At 33.3% G+C, this 22892-nt stretch overlaps 1 protein-coding gene across 1 annotated transcript in view; it reads right to left on the bottom strand.

The window, feature by feature from the left end:
• Positions 1–22892, bottom strand: part of CSMD1 (CUB and Sushi multiple domains 1) — a 1002456-nt gene that overhangs the window by 117742 nt on the left and 861822 nt on the right. The window contains exons 31-37 of the mRNA XM_085217921.1: positions 22004–22120; positions 19362–19475; positions 17450–17545; positions 9923–10126; positions 8695–8819; positions 8015–8111; positions 5237–5341 (exon numbers count right to left, since the gene is read on the bottom strand). Coding sequence (XP_085074047.1) covers positions 5237–5341; positions 8015–8111; positions 8695–8819; positions 9923–10126; positions 17450–17545; positions 19362–19475; positions 22004–22120 — 858 coding nt within the window. The remainder of the gene's footprint in view (positions 1–5236; positions 5342–8014; positions 8112–8694; positions 8820–9922; positions 10127–17449; positions 17546–19361; positions 19476–22003; positions 22121–22892) is intronic.

The following is a 22892-nucleotide window of genomic DNA, read 5'->3' as shown; positions in this document are numbered from 1 at the left end:
TTACTTTTTTACTACACTACAAACACTAAGGTCGAGTGAATCCTTTCTATTTTAGTGCTGGTGTGTAGCAAAGCCCTAGTTGTTCCTCACAGAACTGCATTCCTCAGACAAGTCTCGAAAATGGATTTATCTCAATGGATTGCTGCATCAGCTTTTACTACAGCAAAACTGACTGAGAGGTTCAAACAGCATGCTACATGAGTAAATATTCAGTATTTTCTGATATTTATTATACCATATTTGTTCATGTACTAAAGGAAATATTGAAGCTACTACTGATTCGATGAGTAAAATTAAATTTTAAATGATTAAATGAGATTTTTAGGACTAAGCTTAAACATCAGTGTCCACAAACAAAACTGAATGTTTGGATAGTGGATTCCTTTGTTCATTAATATGAAAATGAATTCTTTCAAAGAGAAGAAATATTTATTCTTCCTAGTGCTGTTAAATACAAGAAATATAATGATGCATTTTGATTGGGCTTGTTGGAAGTTGTGAAAATAAATGTTATTTATCGTATTACAGTTAGCGAGAAAAAGATCTGCATAGGAAAGATTAGCTTAAATGATTAATTCCTCTTTTTCTTGCAGTTACCTGTTGCATACCACTTTGTTTCTCCTCACAGATTATTGCAACAAGCTTAACACCTACAACCCTTCTGAAATAACAAGAAACAATGCCACACAGTGGCTCTCAATAATACTTACAATTATGTTATAATCAGAAGAAATTTTTTCTAAGACACTGACCAATTCCTTCCCTTAATTTGAATGAGTTTATGTATCTAATCCTCTTAAGTGTTCTTAAAGTATGAACAAACAAACAAAAAATCTGCCACTGGATGCCCCAGCATACAAAATGGGTGATACCACTCAACTTGGACAACAAATTTGCATTCCTATGCCTAATTTATATACTTATGCCAAATCTAAAAGCATCTTAAGTATGAAGACTCATTTGCTATCTGCAAATGAGAAGGCCAAAAGTAAGACACTGAAGAAAGGAATACAAAGTTCCAAGAAATAAAACAAGACTTATTAAATTATTTAAATTAACGTGAAATATTTAACATTAAAATAAGCTTTGAACAGAGACTGAAGCATTTATAAAGTATTTATGAAGTTTTTTACAATGTTACAATAAAACAGCAGTGTGCAGTGTGGAATATATGTAATGAAACAACAGCAAATTAAGTATATTTTACTAAGTTAAAGCTATTTTCCTTAACATACAAGCTTAAAACCACGCATGCTTATTGCATCTACACTGATGAAAATACATTTTTAAAGTAGAAATTCCCTTCCACTGTTTCTAAGATACAAGCGTGATATTTAACTTCTATTCCAGATAAATAATTTCTGTCCTGAAAAAATAACTTAATAGTTGCTTAAGGACACACTCCTCCATTTCTTTTGCTCCTTGAAATTTCTTCTGGGATGGAGGGAATGTTTAGGAGGACCCTAAATGATCCTCCCTTCCAGTGTCTTAGTGAAAACTTCTTTCTTATAAATTTCCAGAAATTTGTGCTTCATCTCTCAAACATTATTTTTTTCCATATGTCACTCAATTTCCTTTTATTGTGACTGCATGAATTTAACTACAAACTCTATAATAAAGTGATGAACTGATGAATGGGAACTGCAATGTTCAAAATCCATTTTTTTTCTGCTGTCCTCAGCAAAGACAAATTGAAAGAAGACAACATAGTGCAGTCTTGCAAAACACCTACTGCTAACTTACAAAAAGGCCTTTTATTACCTGCAAAGGTTTGGAATCACCTTGCTACTTTTCAAGGAAATATCCTTGTAATCAAGGCATGCAAATAATTTCATCAAAGAAGACAAAACCTCAAGCTTTTTTTAATAGTTAGATTCCATAAAATTTTGAGAGGTACTGGAACAAAAACCATGTATTCCATCACCCACTTAGGTATCCTGACCAACACCCTACATCCTAGGAAGAACAAATCCACCTCTGTCCTCTAAATGAATTAAGTGTAGGCCTCTGGCTTCACAGTGGGGCATAATATCATGCAGTTACTTATTTTTTTATACATCTGATTTTGAACGATACAGAATTTCTGAATAAATGTTTAAATATAAGCTGAACTTAAATGATTGACCACTTTGCCTAGTATTTAGGATGCTATTTGAAATCCTGCTACAGCTGTTCAGTTTGTCTTATCAAACAACAGCTTTAGAAGTAGATACTGTGCTCCCATACTATGACTAGTCAGACATTCAAATTTTTGCAAGAAGATGAAAGAATGTAACTAAAAGCTGAATTATATAGCTGTAGAGCACCTTGTATAAAAACACTATGAATCTAGTCTTCCTTTTCCCTTGGTTTAATAAAAAAAATCTGATATTCTAATACAGTATTTCATGTTGAAAAACTTTTTCCAGACTTCATACATTTTTGTGCCTTCTTTAGTAAGACAATATATCAAAAAGCAATTTAATCAAAAAGACATTCTAAATTTTAAATTGGCTTCTGAACTAAAGCTATTCATTTTTCTAGAGCTGCTGTCAGTACATGACTGAATAAACAGGCTTCAGAATTCATAATCAAGCAATAGCAACAATTGCACCTTGTTGCACTGAAAAAAATATTTTCCTGTTCTGCTTCTTGGTCTAAAAAGGGAGACTGTTCAATACAAATCAGTAACTTCTTGTTATGGTGATTTGCTAATTTTCTGTATTCACAGACACAAACAGGTATCCAGTTAGCCCTGCAGGGACCATATAACCACACACAAAAGCAAATTATTATTTCCTGCTAGACTGAATAGTTAACTAAGCTCTGAATGCTGACTTTTGTTACTTTAACCTGCATTGAGCTGCATTTATAAGAAACCCAGCATTTAAATACTGGCATTGCTGAAATCAGTAGATGCTTTAGCAGTGTAAAGTTGTGGAACTGGTGTATGGGAACTGCTGAATCATGGCCTGAACCTCTGATTAATTACCTGAGGCAAGCAATGAGTCAGCCACGGGAGCACAGGTGAAGGCACATCACCTTTGCTGCCGGAAGGGTTGGAGTCTGGCTCCACCTCTCCTAGACCCATTTAAGAGCTGGCTACCAGCAGGAAGGATCTCTTCTGGAGATCCACTCCACTGGAGTTTCATAAGTGAGCCCAGGATATGGGTTAGCTTTCTATCCTTTCTATCTATTCTCTTTTTGTTATTACAATCTGCTTTGCCTAACTCTCTTGTTTATCTTGTAATTATAACATCTTAATATTCATTGATGATACAACTGGCAATTAGGAGACTAAAAAAGGATTTACTCAAGTGATCTTCTATGCACCCATATGCTTTTCACTTTTTAATAAAATACTTTTTTTTTTTTTTTTTAAGGAATCACAGGAATAGTAAAACTCATACAATAAAAGATAAAAAATTAAGTTCTGAATGTTAATTGTAGAGTAACTTTCTAAAATAAAACTTTACAGTGCAAACAAAATTACACAATTACACATTTATTACATGATAAATGAGCAGCAAAATTCAGTGTGATAGGACAACTTGCATGTCAGGTGTGCTGGACAGATATAAGCTTTTCAGGAAAATGGATGGATAGTCTTCTATGTGAAGAAGTTGAAAAGTACAGTGCCCCATATGAAATGGTCAACTGATGGGTGAGAGTTTGTTGGTCAGGGCCAGAAGAAATAAGTATGACATTGTGGTGGGAAAGTCTACTCAACTACCCAACTGGGTTAGCAAAGAGGACAAAGCCATTTTAAGTTAAGAAGGTAAAGAAAATATCTGCATCAAAGGTTTTGGTTCTTATCTGAGATTTTTAATCTGATGTAATCTGGAAAAGCAACACAGTAAAAAGCAACAGTGGAAAAAAGCAACTCACAAGATTTCAAGGATGGAGGTTAACTTCTGTAGGGGACAGTGAGGTAATGCCAACTTTCCTCCTATGAGGAAATGTTGAGGGAACTGGGCTTGTTTAGCTTGGATAAGAGAAGGCTCTGGGGAGACCTCATTGTGGCCTTCCAGTACTTGAAAAGTGTGTATAAATAAGAGAAGAAACAGCTGTTTACGAGAGTGAATAGTGATAGGACAAGGGAGAATGGTTTTAAACTGAAGCAGGAGAGGTTTAGGTTAAATATTAGGAGGAAGCTTTTCACACTCTGTGGTGACGCACTGGAACAGGTTGCCCAAGGAGGTTGTGGATGCCCCATTCCTGGATGCATTCAAGGCCAGGCTGGATATGGCTCTGGGCAGCCTGGTCTAGCATGACAATGCACAGTTAAGATCCTGTTAAGATGCCTATTAAGATCCTGAAGGGACTGAAGAAGGTAAATAGCTGATTGCAGACCCTAGATTTTATGTGTAGACTGGGAGTTGGTAGGCAGATGACATGGCATCCCAGACTCAAAAGGTCCTCAAAGGAGTTCAGGGACAGGAAACTGCAAAGGACTTTAAATACTGTTTCCAGTAGGAGTGGTCCTCATACTCAGGAAAGCAACCAGGGAGCTTACTGCAGAACTCCTGTGCAAAACAGCAATATGGAGAGGCAAGGACAGATTGACAAGAATAAAGTTTAGAAGCATTCACCGGTCATACATCTCAACTGGAGCTGGGATTTGCAAGGGACATAACTGCCTCAGACTTCACCATCAGGAATTCCCAAGATTCTCTGTTTAGTGGCAATGGTTAGGGAGAAGAACTAGAAGCAGTGGATGAGGACCAACTCTGAGACTAACTAATACTCAATCCATTGGATAAGGACCATACAGATTGCATCCAAAGGTGCTGAAAAAAACTTGTTTGTTTGCTTGCTTTGCAATTGCATCAATTTCTTGAAAGGAATTTGAAGGAAAGAATAGAACAGGGAATAGCAGGAGAAAAAGGTGCTATCAGTTTTGTTTTTACAGATTGGTCAATGGTGAAATTAATTTGTGGCTACCTATATTTCAGAATAATGTGAAACAAGTGAAAATATGTATATACATTAAAACACATTTTTAGAATATCATTCTGAATTTCCAGCTTGATTTATTATACACTGCTAATTTGTGAATGCCAATTTCAGTAATTTCAAATATCACTTCCTTTACAATTTTAATTTAATAAATATCAATCATGCCAGGATCATGCTGAGTAGAGGAAAGAAGGAAAAAAAAAAAAAACAAAACACCCACAAAACAAACAATATAAACACTTTCTTTATCTACACATACTTTTTTCCTGAGAAAGCTTTAAAGAGCAAGTAGTCTTACTTTTGTATTCCAGGTGGAAACCAGCTGCAGCCACACTAATATCAGAGTGAAAATGTAGATAAAGCTGATTGGAAGTGCTATTCAACAATGCTGGCACAGTTGTACCTGGAAAAATAAAAGTTATGAAATAAACTGTAATGTGCTGTTCTATCACAGGCTTTTATTGAAAAGACATGACCAGTCTTATTTTCTTCTCATTATATGCATGGAAATTTCAAGTCATGATACTAAGTGGCTATATGAGTACAATCAAACTAGATGCTATCGTGTCTAAATGAAACCTTACTCACTTGGATTAAAAAAAAAAAAAAAAAAAAAAGACATAAGCAAACAAAAAAACCCAAAACATCAGTATGGGTTTTGATTACAAGATCAAACTCAACATCCATTTTTTTTTTTTTCACATACATAAAGAATAGCAGTACAAAGTAGAGCAGACAATCTAAATATTTTTTGTGTCCTCTCCGGATTTTCTTCCCACTATAATATTTCACCACTTATCCTAAGTGTGGGTATAAAAGGAAAAGAAGACACAGGTGCAGCAATAAAGAAAAAAACATACAAACTTTAGTTAATTCAAATAGCAGTAATCAAAATTGTACGTAGCTGAATTCAGTGCGTGTTATACAAAAAACTTATCACTAACCTTGGACATGTTGTCATTAGCACTGATAAATGTGACACTACATTTTCTTTGTTTACATATGACATGTCAATCAAATCATACAGTCTAAAGCTGGCAAATCTGCTCAGGCTAAGAATTACATCCTTTTCTCAGCATACCCTCAAAACCAGTATTAAATAGCCAATAAACAGTGGTCACATGAAAAATATTTTCATTTCTTATGGGGCATTTACTGTTTCTATAGCAACTGTGAGGAGCTTGAGTATGATCTTGAAATTCACTCTTAAAAGAAATAGTAGAAAGAATTATACTCAAATTTCTACAATATAAGCTAAGAAAAGTAAAAACTTTTGAATCCAAAACTACATTAAGCAAAATCTTGATATAAATGGTGAACTGTTAAAAAGATGGTTGGTCTTTATACACTATAGCCCTTTAAAGGATGCTTTACTGTCTGACATGGAAGCTCCAAGCATAGAAATTCACAAGCAGTACAGAGCATTCATGTCACACAGTACTTACAGCAGAATACAGAAAATAAGGAAACGTCTTCTAAAAGAGGAATTTTCATGGTATCCATACAAAATATTTAGCTAAAGTGTCTGCTCAGTAAAGTTGAGGACATCAACTCACAACTGTCTTTTTATTTTACAAAATTGCTCCTCAGCCAGTTATGAACACTATGTTCTTCTGTTCCCTTGTAACACCTGCTAAGAAAATTCTGCGTAACACCAGTCTTTTACTTCCTGTAGTATTCAATAAGAGGAGAAATGTATTCTATTATGCTGTGAGAAGAAGAAAAAAAAGTAGATGACGCTAACCATTAAACTAAACATTTTAATTCTCACAATTGCTGTGTTCAATGGCATATCAAACTTAAATTTTATTGCTCCATTGCTACCTTAGGGTCTTAAGGGATTTGGTAGATAACACATGGGAGATACATTTAGTAAGATGACCAGATACAGTGTCCAAAGTGTGCCTTTTGGACTTCCTCTATTGTCAACAGAAAGAAACAATGTTTAAAAGACAAAAAAATTTGATGAGTAATAGCTGAATAGCGGAGGATAGAAAAAAAACAGTTCAGTTGGAAAGGACATTCAAAGAACATCTAGTCCAACTGCCTGACCTCTTTGCGACTAATCAAATGTTAAAGCATATCAATGAGGGCACTATCCAAATGCCCCTTGAACACTGACAGACACGGGGCACCAAAAAACCCTCTAGGAAGCCTGTTCCAGCATTTGACCACCCTCGCTGTAAAATGTGCTGTTTGTATTTAAATAATGTAGACTTTAATACATGACATTTTATTACGTAAATTTTGAAATGCAACATTAAGTTGTTCAAGTAAATACCCAAACAAATATATTGTGTATATTTTATTTGATCATTAATTTGCATACACAGTCCAGTATAAATCTATTCTTTAAAAGTTTTTGAAGTCACAAGAGAAGGAATGTTCCACAAGATTATTTGGCTGCAGAATTAGATCAGGCTTCTGGCAGAATCATGACTTAATCTCTTTTTTCTTCTTCTTTTTTTTTTTTTTTTTTTTTTTTTTTTTTTTTTTTTTACCTTGGATTGGCTTGGTTTATAGAACATACTCTTTCTATAAAAACTGTCATATAAAAATGGAATAAAATCATATGTGTCTAATGTACTTGTGCAACAAGAAATGACATGGTTTACTATGTCCAATCACATTGATTTGTTTTGTTGTTTTTTTTTTTGTTTTTTTTTTGTTTGTTTGTTTTTAGTCCAGTGAGTTTGGATAAATTGTGAATGCTTCATTTTTTTCTTCAGAAAGGACAGCTAAAATGAATAAGCTAATTCAAAGTTATCTAAGGAAATTCCTTGAATAGGAGATATGTATTAAACAAAACACATTTTTTCAAAATTGTTGTCAACTAAATCCCACTAATGAAAGCTAAACAATTTAGCATATTTGTTTCTGAAAATCTCTCTTTCAAGATTAATACAAATTTACAACACCTGAACAGCACTCCTCCTTACAGTGAGTTTCATAATATCATAATGCATGCCATGCAAATGTGTACATGTGTGAACAGGTTTCTTGGGTATACAGGAGAACCAATGATGGCCTCACACGCACCTACAGTCTATATGTTCAGATCAGAGTATATCCTTACCTGAAAAACTCCCAAGACGTGGTGCTGTCATATCTCCACCATCATATATTTCAAGAGAGTCCCAGTTATGTTCAGTGGCAAAGCTGATGACTTGGATCTGCAAAATGCCACCACAAAACTTTTTAAGCAAACAAGTCTTTTGTATTTTTAAATGTTCTAGAAACAGCAAAATGAAATAAAGAGAATATAACTAAAGAGTTCCTAACAATAACAGTAATAATAAAAAGTAAACAAAACTAGCTGTTACTTTTTAAGTTGACTTAACTTTTAGAAAATGTGAATACGACACTAGGTGACTAAGGAGGATTTTGCACATATGTTGTATGATTTTAAATAATTACTCAAAGTGCAAATGAGAAGATAATGAAGATCTTTTAAGTGCTCTACTAATATTCTAGCAGATAGAAAGAGTTGGCATTCGCATATCACATCGAAGAGTTTGTATTCAATATTTTGCACAGTTGAAACAAAAAACCGCTTGTTAACTACTTCTCATACCGTCTGTAAAGAATAAAGCTAAGCAAAGAACAATGAGAAAAACAGAGCATAAATATTTAAAACAACCCCAAAATGATGCATCTGGTAACTGTTTTCTTACACTTATAAAGAAATAAACATTTATTTATTAAACTGAAATACAAATAACTAAATATTCCATGCTTGACAGAATATAGACTTGCCTGAATACCTGATCCCTCAGTCACTATGATTTTCCACACACAGTTCAAGCTGTTACCATAAGGTTCAGGGTAACCGGGTGATAGAATAGTACCTCTCCGTTCAGTAAAATTCCCACTACATGGCACTGAAAGAAAGCATTATTATGAATTATTACAAAACCTTAGCTATTTCAGAGAAAAGTAGTAACAATTGTATTAATATGTTATCATAATCCTCATTTTTATTATTAATTAATAAACATTAAATAACGAGTTGAATTCAGAAAGTAATGTTATCTAAATCACTAACAATATGCAGTACTCAGATACATCTTGTACGAATGAGCCATTCCAAAGTGAACTTCACTTTGAAAAAGCTTAGAAAAACCTAGCAGCTCAACCTACTCATGTCTTACCAGCAGATAACAACAAATAACTGTTAAATCTTAACATTAAACCCCATATTGATTCACAGAAATCCTGTGAACCTACCTACAGCTTAGGATGGTTTTAACGTTGTACCTAGCTGGTAAAATGGTGTGGTATATTATGTATATTTTTAGCATATACAGAATTGCCTCTTTATAGTTCAAGAAAACAGAATTAAGCTAAGCAAAAACAGAATATACAGAAAACAGGATGCCTACATTTATTTTTAGAACACTCCAATTAATTGAATGGTAGATTCCTATGGATATTGAGCTTTGGATACAAATCCAATGGAGGGTGAAGAAAATCTTTCAACATTTACAAGAACAACAAAGTGTCAAATATCCCATTGGAGGCCTGTTAATAAACTAGAAAATTAGCTAAACTTAACAGAGCTGTCATTTTTCATTGTATATTATGTTTCACTTGAAAAAAAAAAAAAAAGATATAAACATTCTATGTGTGATAGAAACATAAAACAAATACTGAATAATAAAAAAGGTTAAGACACTTTCGGAGAATTAAAATCTGTCCTGTATTTCAAGCTGTGGATGAGTCATGAAAATAATGAATGTTCAAGAAAATATGCATCTCACTTGTTCATATAATATAAGTCATTATATGAAACACTATACTGCCTACCAGCCAGCTGGTTCTCAATTACTTTTTGATATGGAAAACTGCCCTTTTAAATTGGGCATGACTGATATTAATCAAAGGAGAGTGAATGTCTGTTAAATTCTATTTTCTGATATACTTCCTGAATTCTAATTCAGAGACATACATGACAAAACAGATGAGTTTAAATGTAATTACTTACCTACACAGCTTGGTACTGTGTCATTCCACTGAGCTAATGCATTAGGTACAGAATGGCATCGGATAGCTTTTGAGCCTTGGAGCAGATAGCCAGGACTACATTCAAAACGAACAACAGAGCCTGCTGAAAACTCAGAGCCAATTCTCCTTCCATACCTAGGCTCTGGAACTGAGCTACACTGTGTATCACTTGTGCGTGGAACAGCTGCATCAAAAGAGAAAGAAAAATGCCATGAAGTCAAATGACAATCATCATCTAAAACACAAAGAAATTATTAAATATGCATATTGTTTCTTGTTGGAAGTAGTGAAGTTCTATTTGTTCCTTTTGTTTGCTTTCTCAATGTCATATCAAACCTGGCCTAATGTTTTCATGCCTGTTAGTCAAATTTGGGTTTATTTAGGTTGGAAAAGAGAAGCCTGCGGAGACCTCACTGCAGCCTTCTGGTACTTGAAGGGAGCTCACTAACATGAGGTGGATTGACGTTTTACATGGTCTGATAGTGATTGGACAAGAGAAGGTATTTAGGTTTAGTATTAGGAAGAAATTTTTTATTTGGAGGCTGGTGTGACGCTGGAACATGTATCCCAGAGAGGTTGTGGATGCCCCATCCCTGCAGGCGTTCAGGGTTTTGGGCCCTGGGCAGCCTATAGAGGGAGTTGGAACTAGATGATCTTTAAGGTACCCTCCAACTTAAATTGCTCTATGATTCTATAAACTTGGGCTATGACAGCCACATGATGAGAGCACTTCATCACATGTGAGCACCATGTCAGCTCAGAAGGCAAGAGATGTAGAAATTAAAACCTCCAGTATATGAATGGATATTTCATTTGCCTTCTTCACTTACAGGACACTGATACCTATCACCTAATTTATTTATTAAATGTAGAAACTTTGGCTTCTCATTAGAAGCCCGGAGAAATATTACACTATATCAGGTATGAAAACTATGCAATATTAAATCATTATTTGATTTGTCATATTGGACAACATTCCGATGACAAACCTTATAGTAATTACTTTTACAAATAATTCCTGAGAATTCACAAATGTCAGTGATGCTTGAACAGTTAAAACTTGTAAACAACATTTAAAGAGCAAAATAATAAAATTAATTAGAAAGTCATGCGGGTTATTTATTTATTTATTTCCCCTTTAGCTTCCTTATTTATAACTATTTCCTTACAGCAAGCATTTTTTTGTATTTCTTGACTCTTGGCACTGTGTACAAGTTTGTATTTTTTCTACTTTTTCTACTTCTACCCAATAGCTGCTACAATTTAAAAAAAAAAAAAAAGTATTTACAGAAAAAGTAGAATTATGTGCAATATCATATCTAGACTTTGATAAAACTAATGTACATAAAAATAATCTCATTAATAAGAACACAAACATGTATTCTGAGTGAGTGACATCTTCAGAAGCTTTGTTTGATCAGTTTAGTATTGCCAAGAATTAATTTCAGGGAATCATCACCCAGGTTGGAAAAGATCCTCAAGATCATCTAGTCCAACAATCCCAACAATACCACTTACATTCCCCCACTAAACTATATCCTCTAGTACAACATGTAAATGTTTCTCGAACACCTTCAGGGATGGTGATTCAACCACCTCCCTGAGAAGCCCATTCCAGCACCTGACCTCTCTTTTGTAGAAGAAATTTTTCCTAACATCCAACCTGCATCTCTCCTGGCACAAAATTTCCTCTAGCCCTATTGCTAGTCATGTGGGAAAAGAGGCAAACCTTTGCTTCACAACAGCCTCCTTTCATATAGTTGCAGAGAGCAATAAGGTCTCCCTTGAGCCTCCTTTTCTCCAGACTGAACAACCCCAGCTTCCTCAGCCGCTTATAAGGCTTGTGCTCAAGACCCCTCACCTTACTAGATGCTTACTGCATCTAGATAATAATGTGTATAAAAAGTTTTAAATAGGGCTTAGACTTCATTCCTGGCATTCTCAAACACGGTTTTTCCGACTTACTAGCCTATTTTAAAAATAGCATAAAGAGAATCATTTTATTTTACATACTTAAATGTATCTATTTTTGCTGGCCTTTAACTGAAGAACAATATTCCTTTCTATTCATTAACATCCATACAGTATCTTTTCAGCTACCCTGGCCACTAAGTAACAGACAAAATATGTGGAACTTACATGTACTTATTTTCATATTGTCTTTTTTTCTTGAGCTGTCAATTGTTCTAATCAGAATAACAATTATTGAAGTGTAATAATTTCAAGTACTGGTATCTTCTCTGAAAATTAACATTTAATTTCAACTTGAACATAGAACATCAATTGAAATCAATCCTATCTTAAGTCTAGCATGAAATATGTAACATTTCAGTAGAACATTGGCAGTTCTTGTGTTTATCTAAAATGATTTTGTATCAGTTTTTCACATTTCCATTGAGAAAAACAGTTCAGTTTACACAAGTACTAGTAAGTGCAGATAAAAGCTTTTTAAAAGATCATTTCAATATAATTGGTCTTAGTAATAATAACAGTACAACAGTACAACACAAGTTCTCTTTATTAATATGCAATAGGCAAGATCATACAGATACGGTATTTTTATTTTTATTTTTTTTCTAAATCAATAGACTAGAGGACTGCAGAAAATTTTAGTCTTGAACGCCTAAGTTATGAGATTTATTCAAGACTGAAAAAAATGGGCAGAGGTGGAAGCTGCTGGAATGATAACTACAGAATAGGCTACTGCAGAACAAAAGCAAATACATTTTTCAAGTCTGGAAAATGTCTAAGTACTTCAACCACTTTTCCATTCAGTTAATTTTAATATTCTGACTATTTAAATCAATGGGATTTTGTGATTGATGTTTCAACAGGACCCAAGTATCTTGAAAATTGAGTATCAAGAAACTTGGTTGTGCATACAGTTCTAAGTTCTATAGTTCTAAGCATGGCAAGGAGCTGTTATGCACTTGTGAAAGAATAAAGATGAAACTGTAGCTTAAGGATTTTTACATCACTGTTCTTTTTCCTGATCATGACCTGGAGACCAAATACAGCCTGGCAGATCAATTCAACTGACCCAGCCTGCTCTTTTTAGTTCTTTCATTTTCTTTATCAGATGGTCTACTGGGCAAGCACAATTTTATTAAAACACTTTTTTTCTTTTTTTTTAAGTATATAATGACTCCACAGTTGACTAGGTGATGAAATATATGTTTCATATAAACGTAACGTACAAACGTTACATTTACCACACAATTAGGTTGAACAACAGTTTCAACTTCAGTCAAATGCCTACCATCCTTCTTCCTTACAGTCATCCTAGTTTCTCCTCTGAGGTGAAAAGCAGTACAGGATGTTGAAGTCACGTGCTGTTTTCTTTTCTTGCTTTTCCTTTGCTTCACTTTGCTTATATTCTCACTTGTGAGAACAGTTCAGGTGTTCCTGTCACTTTCTTCTTAGCATGGGTCACCCATCGGCCATACTTTGTCAGAAACATTACTCCGCTGCACAGTAAGTTTTTCCACAGGACAACAGATCCTCAGAAATATTCTCAGCCCATTGTGAGACAGGCTACAGTACCTTTAGAGGTGCAGCTCATACAGCATGCAGTGCCTACTTCCTAGCAACCTCTCCAGCAGCATCTCCAGCCTTAAGGTGTTGTTACTGTCTTAAATATCTGTGTGCTTAGGTATGATGTGCTACTCTGAGTGGTGGAAGTTTGGCATAGTTATTTACGCTAGTTTCAGAGGAAGTTGTATCTGAGCATCACGTAATAGTTCATGACCTCTTTCCACAAAGGTCTGCTAAGTAAAATTTCAGCATGACATTTGTCTCCCCCTTACCTGTCATCCTTAAAGGGCTATAATGACCTGTCCTGACTCTATCTCATCATCATTCCTGGAGTACTTTTCACTGACAACAGTGAAATGTAATGTAAGCCAGACATAACTTCCTAGAATTGAGTTTTGATTTAATTTTATATATATATATAATTATAGATAATAAGTAATAAATAATAAAGATATAAGAAATCTATGGCAAAATGCAATAAAGTTTCAGATATCCTTAAAACACACTGTAAACCAGAACAAAATACTTTGTGGCAATCCCTCAGGGAACTCCAACAGTCATAACTCTGTTCCTCAATTACACGCAGCACTGCGTATGTAGGTAAGTATTTTATTATTGTCACAGATTAGGTCAATTTAATTGTTAGTTATATCTCTATTTTATTCTTGTTCCCCTTCATCTTTCTTCCATAGTTCTTCATTATTCTAGTACACAAGTTTTCTTACTAGCTTTCTTTAATATCTCTATTGACCTCATAAACTAGTTCACATAACTGTATATTGGAGCAAGTAAAAAAAATAAGGATTTAAAAAAAAAAGTCATTAGTGATGGCATAGGTAGAAAGTTCATTACCTTGCTTTTTAGGGAAATAACTCATTATTTCTGCAGCATAAAATATATAAAAATATTACTACTGTTTCTCAAATTATATTGCAACAGAAAAACAAGTATAATATAAGGCACCCACTTCCTTGTGCCTCCTCCAAAATAATCCATTCTTCTTAAATGGATTGTTCTTAGTATCACATTTCCACATACATGACCCTAATATTATGAAAGAATGGGTATTCAGTCTGATATTACTGACACTCTTTACCTGTTTTATGATATACCAGGAAATGTGGTCTTCTGAGAAAAAGAACTGCATGAGCCGATGAGATATACAACTAAAAAGAAATTTTTGAGAAAGTAGCATTGCAAAAGCAATTAAATCTGAATTAAATCTCATCTGTTGCTAGCTCAAAACAGAATGTGAAATAGTTCAAGATATATCCAGCCTTCCTTCTATCTTTTGCCTATAGCACTGGCAACACAGACTTTTCAAGCTCCATCATCAGAGATTCTTTTTTTCTACAATAATTATCCTCCATCTTTTAGTAAATGTTTCGTACTACTACGAAACAAAATTGAAATCAGCCCAGTGGAAATGTGAAAAAGGAAGAAGGTCAACCTGAAACAGAGGGTGATAAATAAAGTGACTGACTTTGCAGACCTGATTACTCTGTTCAGTGTGAGAGTGGATGTCATTATTTGGAGTATTTAAAATGCTAGGAATCAGGCAGTAGTGGAAATGTGATCATATACTTCGAAAGAAGAGAAAACAACCCTTGGAATGAGATTTTATTAAACATCACTAAATCGTTATCTTATAAAATATCATTAACTCATTGAGCAATATATATTTGTGTGCATTAAATAAAGCTAAGCTATCATTCAAAATGTACAAAACATGGATATTCAAATAACTCATGACTTTCTTGAGATAGAGCGGCTTTACATGACTTATTTTCTGACACTGAAGAGAATATTTATTTTGTTATGTCTTTCATTAAAATCTATTTCTTCGAGTTATTAAAAATAAGTGTAGTCCAAATAAGTGACTGAAATGAGGCATACCATTATGCTCAACAGGAAACTTATTGTTCTACAGCAATATACATGTAATTTCAAACAAATTAACTCAAACTAGAAGTGACAAAATATGTTGAAGCACAATTGTACTGTTTCAACAAAATTATGCTATATGTACCTACCCAGAGCTCAGATTTTCATAAGTACTTCAATACATATTATTTTTATTCATGTCATGAGAAAACTGAAATGGACAGTACTTCTAGGGGATAATTGTTTACGTGAATGTAACAAAGCTTCTCATAACAGCGTAAGCTCTGAAACTTTGCTTAGCGATCTGTGCCCTGTCAGCATAGAACAAAACCAAAATATTATATTTTCTCTTGTTTTCGCTAGAAAATGAACCATTTTTAACACTGTAACTAAAATTACAGTGGGGCGGGACAGCTGTTTGCTGGGACAAAAATCAAGTACAAATGCATACAATTTACATTCTGTTTTTAGTTAACTTTTTGTTTTATTTAGTCTTTGGTAACCGCATATCTTTTCATCCTCACCGCAGGACCTATTTTCAGTGTCTATTATAATAAAATCTGACTATAAAATCAGAAATTGATGGAAAAATTGATATTGTGCAGCTAATTCACTGGTTGTATTTTCAAGTATTTATTAAACTCTAAAATGCAATTAATATTTCTAGCTTACATTTCCAGTGCTCATTTCATACGCTACTCAGCGGCATGTTTTCAATTTCATTTCTTATTCTTAACATAGACAAAATATGTGCCCCATCAAGAGTACAGCAATCTAGTTACTTACATCTAACAAAATACTGTTGGAAGATGTATATAAATATAATATGTCATTATGTTTTGATGAAAAAAGTTATATGGTCTTGTCCCTACTAATTTTAGTCAAGTCAAATACTGACTAGATTTAGTAGGTACTTCTAGTAGACAAATAAGTAACTACAACCTGACTAGCCACTCACAAATGAAGGTAAGCTGTTTATATACGTGGATATAGATGGCTGTATAGATGGATATATTGTAGGTTGTAAGGACCACACAAGATGAAGGTGAGAAATTAGTAGAAGATTGTAATTTAAGTGAGCAGACTTTTGCATATTCAATAATTGAGTATGTGAACTTTCCTCAAAATAGTGGTCATAGTTTTAGAGAGATAAGAGAGGCTAGGAACAAGTGATTCCACTGAGAGGGAAGAATGGGAATTAGTTCAAAAAAACAATGGAACTTTCCAAACTATTTAAACACAAAAAAATGAGCACACCAAAAATGGAAGCAAGGACTGGCAATAAAACAGTAATACTTATGTTCTTTTAACTATAAAAGGGAGAATTTCCTCAATTAATCTCAGAGAATATCAAGAAGCAATGAAAATCTTAAAATTACACTGAAACTCTCCTATATACTAGATCTGTGTGACCAAAAAAAAAAAAAAAATGCATACAGCTGTGCAGAAATATTTTTATATTATCCCCTTGAAATAAACATAGTCATTAAATAAGCAGAGACAGAAATTTTGGCCATGCTATAACCTATATAAGTTCAATAATCAGTTTAATTACAGCATTTCTCAGATACTTGGGGGAGGGAGTAGGGGGGAAGAAAAAAAGGAAAATCTAAGCCCAGAGGGAGCAAAAGCTAGCAAGGGACATTAAAGAAAATGTCTATAGGTCAGCAGGTCAGGCATGCTAATATGGGTAACTTGATACTTAAGGATAGAGAGTTGAACAGCTTAGTGATAAATGATACAGAAAAGATTTAAGTATTAAATGCCTTTTTTGCCTTGTCTTCAGAGTTCATACCATGTACTACGTAGTCTGACATGACAGTCAGCAGTTAAGGGAACAACAGACTACGGAATCCTGAGAAAGTCTGGACCATACTCAAATCCATGATAACAGAGAGGATTAATCAGGGGTGACTGCCATTATGAAGCCAGTCTATTCTCACTGGTTCAGAAGAAGTTTCCGATGTCTGGAAAAAGGTTAAGACTACACTTTTATTCAAATAAATAATTAAGATCTAAGAAGTTCTCAGAATTATACATTTTGAAAGACTTGTACCAGTATCTTCCACCAAAAGACGACATGCATTACCTTGGTAAACAAAATGGAACCCCCTTGCTGATGCCCCACTCTTAGCACTGAATCGCAAAAGAATTTGATTAGATGTTGCCAAAGGCAATGTCTCTCCTATAAAGGGAAACAAAATAAATTAAACAGGCAAAATAGAAACAAACTGTAACTCTTTACTATGTAAACAAATATACTGTTAAAATACAGTTTATATTTTCCTTTTCCTTTAAAGAAAATGTAAGTCAGAATGCATAAAATGAAATTTAATATTGAAGAGTTAAAAATTGATCAGATTAGAAAGACTTGGTCATTCAGTAACAAACTTTCTGACATTTATTGCAATTCTTGGAAGTAGATCTCCAAATTATTTTTTTAGAGTCTGTCACTACCATTAGGAGCTAAAATCATTAGAAAAAATTTTGGTCAAATTTTTCTGTGACTGACAGCTTACTTCATTTTCCAAAACACATTAAATAGTGAAAAGGATTTTAAAGCTGTAACAACAGATCCTTATGTAATGTTTGTAATTTAAAAATTAAAACTAACAACAGAGAAAATGAATTTATGACTCTTTGTATAGTTGCTTCCATAAAAAATATGGGCACATATTACATTACAGTATAGTATTTATAAAAACATTTCCAATTTCATATACTGAATTGATAACTAATAAAGATGTTTAATATTCTTTCTCTCCTTCTCTATACACCTGTAGTCATAATAAATGCTTACTAATGAAACACTACATAAATAATTGAAGTACTTTTACACTGTAAAGTTGCTATTTCAAATGACAAATGTTTTTATTTGTGTTGGATTATATCAACACCAATTTTAAGAAGTTCTACTGAAATGAACAATAATTCAGATAGTTGTCTAAATAACATTGACAATTCCTTCACTTAGCTTATATTATTGCAGCTCTACTGATTTCAGTTAACAAAATCCAATCCTGAAGCAAATCACATCATGATGAATAAGTACAAATCACAAGTTTAAACTCCCTTCAATTATTTTCAAATGTCTTCTGTGGATATATACATTAATTTTGACTTTTTAAAAATATATATAATGCAGTAAAATTGGGTGCACAGATGAGTTCTTTAAAATTTAAAAATTAAAAATAAATGCATTTTGCTATTGAAATATTGCCACCGGTTACACAAATTTGAAAATAAATACATTAACTCCTCTTACGAGTCAAATAACAAGATTCACTACATGAAAAGGATGAGCTGACTTTTTCAAATAATAAAATGTTTCCTATAAATAGAATAGATATGTTCCTTTAACTATATATTCCTTTAAAATGGAGAATTTCCCCAATTACTCACAGAGAATGCCAAGAGGCAATGAAAAATTTTTAAATTACATTTTAAGAATACAAGAAACATAGAAGAAACTCTCCTAAATACTAGGTCTGTATGACAAAACAAAATAAAACAAAACAAACAAACAAACAAACAAACAACAAAAAACGCTCTGCAGAAATATTTTTTATATTATTCTCTTGAAATCCTTGTAATCATTAAATATGCAGAGACAGAAATTTTGGCCATGCTGAAATCTGTATGAGTTTAACTATCATTTCCAAAGGTCAAAATTTTGCTATTTTTATCTGAACACAACAGGTGGTCTTTTTTAGTCTAAGTGCATGTTTGAATCCAGATAACTGCATTTTATGAATACAAGCAATTTGTGTTTAAATTAGACATTTGGAAAACATAGATGTTTAGAGGCAGAGAAGTTCTTGCCTAAAACATATGTTTCAGAAGAATGTCATGTTCCAAAGTTTTAGACACCTCATCCATTTCCCTTGAGATTCCCTTCTACTTACTTTATTATTATATTCCCAAATAAAATTCAAAACGTTCTCATGAATTCTTTCTTCCAGACAAAACTCTACAAGAAACATATATTCATTATTTCCTACCTGAATGGGATCCAGACAGTGAACTAAGAAGTCTAGCTTGAGAGTTATCGCCGTCAAATAATTCTGCCACATCATTCAAAGCTGTTTGGAAATAGGCAAATTGTCCAAACACAACTATATTAAAAAAAAAAAAAAAAAAAAAAAAAAAAAAAGGAGAAGACAGTGAGAAAGAAAAAGAACAAAAGAGAAGATAATCTATTTTTTAAACCCAAATGTAATTGGATATTACTGTTTGTAATATCTGCTTATAATAACTGCTTAGTTATCAGCGGATTCCTCCATTAATTTTTTCCAAGTTTCAGGCAAGGTGAGAAGCTTAATTTATCATTATAAAATGTTGCTTTAAAACTTCAGTGGTATGATTTTGATATGCTCTTCAGTATTTCCTTATTTTTTAAATAAAAACAAAACTAAAACACTCTCCCCAAAAAGCACACTTTCCAGTCAAAAGAAAGTCTTATTCCTTATTGCGTAAGTACCTATAAAATAAGAAAGTAAAATATTGGAAAAGGATTTTATTTTCAACTAAAATTCCATTAACAACCTTAGCAATTATTTGTGAGCATCTACTGTCACACATGATTAGTTGCTTAACCAGCTTTAGTATGCGGAAAATGATTTAAACATTGAATTGGCTACTTTTTGTATGTTTTCATTAATACAACAAACATTTATTACAACCAACATGAAAACTGACCAAATAATAAAAACATCAATGCATTACTGTTCTTGGCATATTGCTACACTCAATTTGACCCTCAACTGTAACCAATTTAAAGTGTATTAAAAAATAAATCAAATAATTATACAAGATTTCTTATTTGTAAATATCAAATAGTTGTAAATATTAATGAATATCAAATGAATTCAAGTATCAGTCAGCAATACAAACATGAAGTAATTAACCAGTAAAATGAAACTAGTAAGAATATTATTTCATCACAGCAGTTATCCATATTTTCTTGATAAAGGAGGAACCAGCTTTAAAGTTACTTCTATTCCAGATTCACTCTAAAAAATATCACAGAACTTTGATGCAGCACTTACGTATCATTTTATGTACAGCTTGTATCAGACAGTATTTTCTAACTTTTTGTTAAGTTTAATTTTTTTTTTTTTTTTTTTCCTGAAACATGTATTCCAACCTCCTAATTTTTAAAAGCAGGGCTAACGTAGAAGTTAGATTAGAATTGTTGAAGCCTTTTTCTGATAAAGTTTTGAAAACTGACACAACTTGAGAATCCTAATCTTATCCAAGCTACCTGTACTTCAATCGCGGCCATGGTGAATAATGTTTTCTTTATGTCCAGGTGGAATTTGATGTACTCAGCTCTTGACTACTACCATTTGTTCTTTTACTATACACTTCTGGAACGAAGTGTCCTCCTTTACTTAGAACATGCTATCAAGAATTTTAGTCAAGAGCATTGTACAATCAAGTCTGTAATCAGATAAATTTGTCACTAAGTAAAGTTCTAATAACATTTCCTTGTAATCATTGTCCCAAGAATCTAATAATGCTAAATGGCTTGACTGATCCCTTTTGTATGTTCCAGCATCTTTCACTTCTACTGGCTGTTTTCTCACATCCTATACAATTCTAAGAAGGAAAAAGAATTACAACCCTGTAAAAGACCAACAAAAAACACTTTCTGACTTTCAGCAATATGATTGGTGGATCTTCAGCACTTCAAGGCCGTTGCCATGACAACAAATCAAAGGTTTGTCTTTGTCCAAAAACAGGTCTACTTTCCCATGAGAAAATTTTTGTGACAAACTTATTTTTGATAAACTTGCTATTGTGAACTCACTTGTTTACAACATTGCATCAGTGCACCTGCAAACCCAGCAGGCAAAAAAGAATGCCTGAGAGAATTTTGGATGATTTTTTTTGCTGCCTGCATTTTGCTGGTTTGAAACCTTGACACTGGGACAAGCTCTTGCACCCTCACTCATCCCTTCTCTGATTCCAGCGGGCCAAGGCTGGAACTCCTCAATATGGATCTCTTTTCTCTGTCTCTCATTCTTTCTTTTACTCTCTTCCTCTTTTTTCTCTTAACCTTTTACTCATTTTAATTAGTAGCCATTGCTCTGGAGATTGCTGCTGAGCAGGGAGTGCCCTATTCAGGAGATTACAAAGATTCACTTTCTTCACAACCCACTGAATGGAATGAGACAATTCTATCAAATTTCACTTCCTCTTGAAGAAAAATCAAAACTAAAATAAAGAAATCTGTTTTTAAACATTTCTGTAACATGAATTGCAAAGATATTGTTACTCCCATCTCTAAAACACTACTAAACAACTTTTATATGACACGTGAAGTGTTTTTTTTTTTTTTTTTTCCTGATAGAACACTAAAATACATTATTATTATTATTACTATTTAACAATAGTTATTGGAAGTATCTCCTGTGCAAATGTATTTGTGGACACTGCCTGCTTTGTTGAAGTCTATTGATCACCCAAGGGAGAAATTAATGTGAAAATTCTAGAATCAATTTCTTTGTTGAGAACCCTTTATTTTTTTGATAGCAAATTTGCAATTTATTTCAAATCTAGAGTCACTACTTCACATAAAGGACATCTGAATTCTAGAACAATTATTCATGATTGGTAAGTCAGTAGAACATATTCTTACCAAATTCTTTAGGTACTGTTATTGAATAATGGCAAGTCTGTCCAGCAGTATAATTATGAGGATAACTTGGTGATAGAACAACCCCCTCTGATCCTGTGTACTGTCCTCCACATGGTGCTGGAAAGAAAATGGAAAAAAATGTTATATGAATTACATCCATCCCTATCTATATTAGCTCAATCTGAAAAGGAAAGAAAACCTACATTACAAAGCAACAGCTCAGTGCTTTTTGCTTGTTTGTTTCTCTTAAAAAGACTGATTTAATAGCTCTCCCCAAAAACACAATTTTTATTAAAATTACTTTAAAATTGGAATAAAAGAGTTCAATTCTAAAAGTACGGTAGTAGTTACTGCTGCACATGTAAGTGGCATAATGCAGTTACCTTGGGTCTCAGAGAAATACACAGATATGTTAACAGCACCCTGCACAGAATGCCACACTTTGTGAACATATGCTTAAATTGCCTTGCTTTTTCTAACACAGAGATATGCGTATTAAAATTCTTCAGTTATTTCCTCTGTAAAGCTAATTTGAATACAAATACTTCACAGACTTTTGTATGTGTTTCTTTCATATTTCACATTAGTCTCTCATCTGTTTCCATTAAAAAACAAAACAAAACAAAACAAAACTCAGAGTAAATACTAAGAGAGGGAGCTGATTTTTCTCATTACTTACGATGAAGTCAGCTTGCTTAATTTTTCCCCATCACACAGAATTTGAATCAGGATCCCACAGTAAATTATTTCACATTACTGGCGACTAACCTTTTGAAATCTTGATTTAAGTAAAATGAACATAGTTGCTACTACTGTGTCTTTTGCTTTCCCTCCTATTGGTCAAGATTAAACAGTACACAGCACTTCATAATCATTTCAGTAGTTTTGA

The sequence above is a fragment of the Meleagris gallopavo genome, chromosome 2 (assembly GCF_905368555.1).
Source record: "Meleagris gallopavo chromosome 2, MGAL_WU_HG_1.1, whole genome shotgun sequence".
Classification (NCBI taxonomy): domain Eukaryota; kingdom Metazoa; phylum Chordata; class Aves; order Galliformes; family Phasianidae; genus Meleagris; species Meleagris gallopavo.
Note: the sequence above shows the minus strand (reverse complement) of the source record. Positions and strands in the feature narration are given on the sequence as shown.